The 6,191-nt window shown below is 50.7% G+C and overlaps 1 protein-coding gene across 1 annotated transcript in view; it reads left to right on the top strand.

Annotated features, from left to right (window-relative positions):
- Positions 1 to 871: 871 nt before the first annotated feature.
- XPO7 (exportin 7) overlaps positions 872 to 6,191 on the top strand; it is an 85,681-nt gene continuing 80,361 nt past the window's right edge. Inside the window, exon 1 of the mRNA XM_073654053.1 lies at positions 872 to 999. Within this exon, the coding sequence (XP_073510154.1) occupies positions 877 to 999 (123 nt within the window). The 5' untranslated portion in view covers positions 872 to 876. The remainder of the gene's footprint in view (positions 1,000 to 6,191) is intronic.

The following is a 6,191-nucleotide window of genomic DNA, read 5'->3' as shown; positions in this document are numbered from 1 at the left end:
ATCAGTGCATGTAATTGATTGGCTGAAGCGGTTCTGATGATGTAGATGGCAGCAGCTCTGATGATGTAGACAGCATCAGCACATCTAATTGATTGGCTGCAGCGGTTCAGATGATGTAGACGACATCAGTGCACCTAATTCATTGGCTGCAGCGGTTCTAATGACGTAGACTACATCAGCGCATCTAACTGATTGGCTGCAGTGGTGATGTGTGCTGGAAGACAAAACAATGAGACTGAAGCAGCAGGAGAGTGGAAAACCCCTTTAAAAAAAACAAAACATGATAAAAAAAACTAATGGGACAAAATCCACAAAAAGCTTTTTTGCAAAAAAAAACAACTTTTTTTTGGTTTTTTGCATTTTTTGCCAAGAATGAATAGAAATGTATCTGCACCAGAAATAAGGGATAGATGAAAAAATCAAATAGTCGGGTTTTAAGGGGTTAAAGGAATGTTCCAGTTTTCCTCCCCTCAAAATAGAGAAAATAATAACCTTTTATAGTGTAAAGTGCAGGAAGCACGGAGCCCCCGGTGTCCTGAGAGACCGGACAACTTTCTGGTGATTAATAGCGACATAAATAGACCGGAATCTTCTTTTTTATCATTTCTCTCCGTTTCCAAGATGGCGCCGGTTCCCTACAAGATGGATCCGATTTTTTTTTAAAATTGCCTCAACCAACATGGCGGCTTTTACCTGCCTCGATAACTTCAGTTGAAAAAAAAACGGCCGGGTCGGTTCATCCTCTGTGACATTACTCATTTCCCTCAACAAAGATGTCGCTTTTCCCTCACGCGCCCTTTACCAACATGTCCGCTCGGAACCTTCACCCGTAAGCAATATGGCGGCTGCCCGCCTTCAGCCCCTCCTCTGTTGTCTATGGTTGCGGGGATCCCTGTACGTGCATGCGCAGTGCTCGCTGTGAGCGGTTGCGCAGGCGTAGCTTGTTCCTCGGGGGGGAAAGAGGAGCATGAATGGAGCAAGATGGCGGATCCTGTGCAGGTGAGGGGGGACCCTGAGGATGTGCTGAAGGAGGAGGGGAAGGGGGCAGCAGATGGGCACTGAGGGGGCCCCCGGGAGCTGTTGCTGGGCCCTGTGTGACAAGGTGCTGGCTGCTGGGGTGGCAGCACAGGAGGCTGAGGCCTGCAGACTGTGCAGTGTGTACATAAACACAGGGGATGCAGATGTGTGTGTGTGTCTGCAGGGCAGCCCTGGATTACCTGCAGCTCTGCTCCTGCCCTCCCCCTACCTCGCTCTCTGCCCTGCAGAGTTACAGAGGGACGCTGCAGGATTTCGCTTATTCTATCAATAAAAAATAAAAATTTCCCAAAAAAATAACCCGGGTGTCTCGCTGCGTACATCGTGGTTTATGGGGGCACCAAAGACCCGCCAGGTTCAGCCGTCACCACATTGTATGATCACGTCACCAAAGTCTACCCTGCTCAACAGCGCCGCCCTACTGGGGTCTGCCCTTTATATCCTGCTCCAGATGGCGGCTAAACCGTTGCTAAAGGGATCTTCGCCTAACAGAAACGTTTTTCCGATAAGATCCGTTACTAGTACAAAAAACAAACAAATTGTTCTTTACTCACCCTCCCCGGGTCCAGCGCCGGTCCCTACTCGCCGTCCCCGGGTCCAGCGCCGGTCCCTACTCGCCGTCCCCGGGTCCAGCGCCGGTCCCTACTCGCCGTCCCCGGGTCCAGCGCCGGTCCCTACTCGCCGTCCCCGGGTCCAGCGCCGGTCCCTACTCGCCGTCCCCGGGTCCAGCGCCGGGCCCTACTCGCCGTCCCCGGGTCCAGCGCCGGGCCCTACTCGCCGTCCCCGGGTCCAGCGCCGGGCCCTACTCGCCGTCCCCGGGTCCAGCGCCGGGCCCTACTCGCCGTCCCCGGGTCCAGCGATGGGCCTTACTCGCCTTCACCGGGCCCAGTGCCGGACCTTAGTCGCTGTCCCCACATCACATCCAATCAGGGAGCTCAGGAACATGTGTCGTTTACTCGGACCGATTGGCTGCAGCACTGCAGACAATAACAGACACCCGGAAGAACCGTGGAGACTCAGCGCTGAACCTGGGCAGGGGGAGTAAAGGACAGTATGTTTGTGTTTTGTTTTTTTTTCTTTGTGACAACCTCTTGTGTCTTCTTCAGGCGTCCATTTTTCTTTTTTTTCATGCATATGAGAAAAAAGTGACTTTTTTTCATCACTTTCACTGGATCCGATTTTCATCTGTGTCCGTTTTCGCCGTCAATGTTTCATCAGTTTTTCTCGTATACAAAAAAAATACATTTCCACTCGTATCCTCTCCGTCACACATCCGTCTCACTGTCCCCAAATCCCGCACTGAGTCTCTGCCGCTGTTACTGTCTGCAGTGCTGATGTCACATCGCCAGCACTGCAGCCAATCGGTGAGCTGTGCGGCTTGTTGTCAACTCGGGCAGAGCCACTGAGCTTATGGATTAGCGGCAGTGCTGTTGACGTGACGTCAGCGCTGCAGAAGTCTCATAGTCGGACCTGGGAAGGGGAAGTAAGGCGTGTTTGTTTATTTATTTTTTTACCCGTTCAGCTGTGCCTCGTAGTTTATTGGGAAGGCTGCGGTGGGTGCAGTAACATTTGGGGGACTGACATGTAAGCAATGTTGTGATATCGTACGGGTGATAGTTGACAGGCGCGGATTTCCGGCGGTGCAGTTTGGTTCCAGCCCTTGTGTAAAAGCCGGGTGATTACCAGACGTGGGGTACGACAGAAATTTCACAATGGAAATCCACATGGATTGATTGCATAGGAATCCACGCCGTGGGGAAAAAAAAGTTTTATGGAAGCCATGTGTCAATTAGTCCCATTAAGATGAGCTAAATCTGCTCTTAGCCATCCACAGCAAACTCCAATCCCCACGAGATTGGTGGTGGACCCTCCTGGGACCCCCCTGATTCCCCAGATCGCCCCTTTGCGAAACGCAGACGGCACACATGCTATTCTTCCCCATTAAAATTAGTGCACAAAGGGACCGTGGAGTGCCATGTTCCCTAACAATGACATCTTAAAGGAGTTGTCCACCTTTTGTGGTCAATTTTTTTTTTTTGTTAAATGCATTTATTTTTGACTAAAAATAAAGTTTCATTAAAAATGTTGCACCATTTGCCTTCTACAGCCTCTGCGATGCACTGTCCATTGCTGGCTGCAGAATGGGTGAACTGAGAATCCGTCAGTGAGCTCCTCCTGACAGATGGGAGAGTTTTGTAACTTGTTTATCTGTCTTTTTCTGAGCTCTTCTCAGCTGATTCATGACCACAGGGAAGCAAAGCGCCTGTAAAAACCAAAATTGTTAGGTGAGATCCAATTGCAAAAAGCCCCAAATACACACAAAAAAAAAAAAGCCACATTGCCATGCTGTGCCTCCTCGCCAGTTGTCGTATACATTTAAAGAGCCTGGGGCGGCGTCTCATTGGTGCACGGAGCTGAGGGAGGAGGACAAGTTGTTTGGTTTTGAAAGAGAAGGATGTACCAAAAAAAGTGCTGAGATAAGGAGGGTGGAGGCTGGAGGCCGGGGTCAGCGGAGTACAGCTCTGGTACAGAGTGTTTTCTGGACCTGGGGTTTATTGGAGACGCTTCTGTCTTCAGCGGAGACCAGGATTGGGATTTCGCGGCCACTGATGTCCCGTCCTGAGCAGAACCAGCAGGTTACGGCTCCGTTAACTTTTCCAGCCAATTGTTGAGATGATCACCCCCCCCCCCCCCCCCAACAAGGCGGCCTTGTCCCCTACTGCTTAGGTTTACAATGGTGTATGTTGGATAAGGCAAAGGTTTGGACCACCACCAAACTTCTATAGATGGGACACAGTCAGACTGTTGACCGCAGGTTGGTGGTGGGGTCTGGACCCCCGCAGATCTAATAGTGACCACCTATTCTAGATCCCCATAACGTCAGAGCTTCAGGCATTGGCTCCAGCAGTCGGTGACTACTATCTCTAGGGCCTGTGGAATCCCAGGATCCGGTGCTTCACTTTCTGGAAGAGAACTTCTGTTCCCCGAGAAATAATCACATTGGCTCCTGGAGTTCACAGTATTTTTCCCATCACCCCAGAGACTTGGCATCCACTTGATGTTCCAAGTATCTGACAGCCCATCCTCCTGGAAATCATGTCACTCGCTCCTCATTTCACTTGTTTCCCATTGATGTCTATGAGAGTTGTTATTGCCGGTCGGGAAGCGGAGCCCGGCCATCAGGTTGGGGCAGAGGAGACCAGCAGTCGGCTCGGGCAGCGGAGGCCTCCGCTTCCCGACCCGACGGGCATCGGAGGCCATCAGGTTTGGGCAGCGGAGGCCAGCCGTCAGGTCGGGAAGCGGAGCCCTTCTGTCAGGTCAGACAGCGGACGTCAGCCGTCAGATCGGACAGCTACATGAGGTTTGACACCTTACTCTGCCCAAACCGTGCCCTTTTTTTGCTGGCCATGCCTTTTGGATGGAGTCCTTTCATATTGACCATAAGGGGGTAAGCAACTTGTGGTATTCTCGCTGCTGTGAAACTACAGCTCCCAGCACGCTCTAATTGTTCCTTGTAGTGGTGGCTTTTGCAGCCGTGCACAGGACAGAGGCGCAGTGAGTGCTGCGTCGCAGTGTGCCAGCGCTGCGTTATCTCATGGAGGCAGATCTCCCTCTTCTGTATCTATCCCCCTCCCGTCCCCTTATCACAGGGCTCACACCCTCGGGCTTCCCAGTCCTCACATTCTGTCCGGTCCTTTTGTCCTGATGTCACACATTGGAGGATGTGTGACGCCGCCATGTGACTGTCATCCCCTGCCCGCTCCGCCAGCACAGGACTGACACCACCGACCATCCAGGAGATTAGATTATTTTTTTCTTCGTTTATTCTTCTGTAATAAGCTTCTCATTTTCTTTTGTTTTGGAATTAAAAAATGCAAAATATCCGTTTGTGAATTGATTTGCAGACTTTCAGTTCTTCTCATGAATCAGTCACAACTTTGTTGTTAATTTTCTCCATTGAGTTCAGTGGAGAAAAAAATTACTGTATGTCCCTCAGCCCACCATGGACACTACCGTGAATTTCTTACCTGGTCCCTCTCCTCCGATGACATCTCATCCCATGGGACCTCTGCGTTGGTGGGAACCTGGCATGGAAACCACAGAAATAGGTTTCTTTTAAACTGTGTAGCCGGATTACTGGAGCAGCAGCTACAGGGAGAAATTGAAGTTATGTCCTCCCTGCAGCCGCTGCTTCCAGTCATCAAGGCGGTGCAGGGAGCGATTACAGTCACCATTCACTATAAAGATAGCGCTGCTGTGCCATGTAAGGACTTGTTTTTTTGTGGGACGAGTTGTACTTTGCAATGACACCATTGGTTTTACCATATAGCGCACTGGAAAACAGGAACAAAAATTCCAAGTGCAGTGAAATTGAAAAAAATGCAATTTCACAATTGTTTTTTGGGTTTTTTATTTACCATTTTCACTATATGGTAAAACTAACCAGGCAATGAGATTTTTCAGGCCATTACAAGTACACGGACACCAAACATGTATATGTTATTTTTTTATTTAAATGGTGAAAAAAAATTCCAAAATTTGTATGAAAAAAGTTTTTGCGTTTGCCCGCTCCCACCTTCTGGCTTTCTCTCTGCCCGCTCCCACCTTCTGGCTTTCTCTCTGCCCGCTCCCACCTTCTGGCTTTCTCTCTGCCCGCTCCCACCTTCTGGCTTTCTCTCTGCCCGCTCCCACCTTCTGGCTTTCTCTCTGCCCGCTCCCACCTTCTGGCTTTCTCTCTGCCCGCTCCCGCCGTCTGGCTCGCTCTCAGCCGGCTCCCGCCGTCTAGCTCGCTCTCTGCCCGCTCCCGCCAGAGCTGCAGTGCGCAGGTGTGTTCACTGTGTAGCGGCCTCTGTCGGGTCCTGCAGATTAGCTGTTACTTACAAGAATATTCAACAGAACAGCTGCTGATCCGCAGCTACATGGCATATGAATAGTTTGTAGGGGGTGAAATTCTGCTGACCGATTCCCTTTAATGACTTCCATCTTTCTAGAGAATGGCAATCGCTGGATCCGGGCAGCTTCTAGCCTCCATTCTCCTCCGATGCTCGATGCTACAGAGGCAAAGCTGCCTGATATAGCAGCACGGAGAAGGCTGCATAGAGAATGGAGAGAGCCGCACACTGTGATGGCTACCTCTCTAGTGCAGAGGTCGGGGG

Source organism: Phyllobates terribilis, unplaced genomic scaffold, assembly GCF_046119375.1.
Source record: "Phyllobates terribilis strain yellow unplaced genomic scaffold, ASM4611937v1 Scaffold_11__3_contigs__length_659146591, whole genome shotgun sequence".
NCBI classification, from domain to species: Eukaryota; Metazoa; Chordata; class Amphibia; order Anura; family Dendrobatidae; genus Phyllobates; species Phyllobates terribilis.
This window is presented reverse-complemented; position numbering and strand designations above follow the sequence as displayed.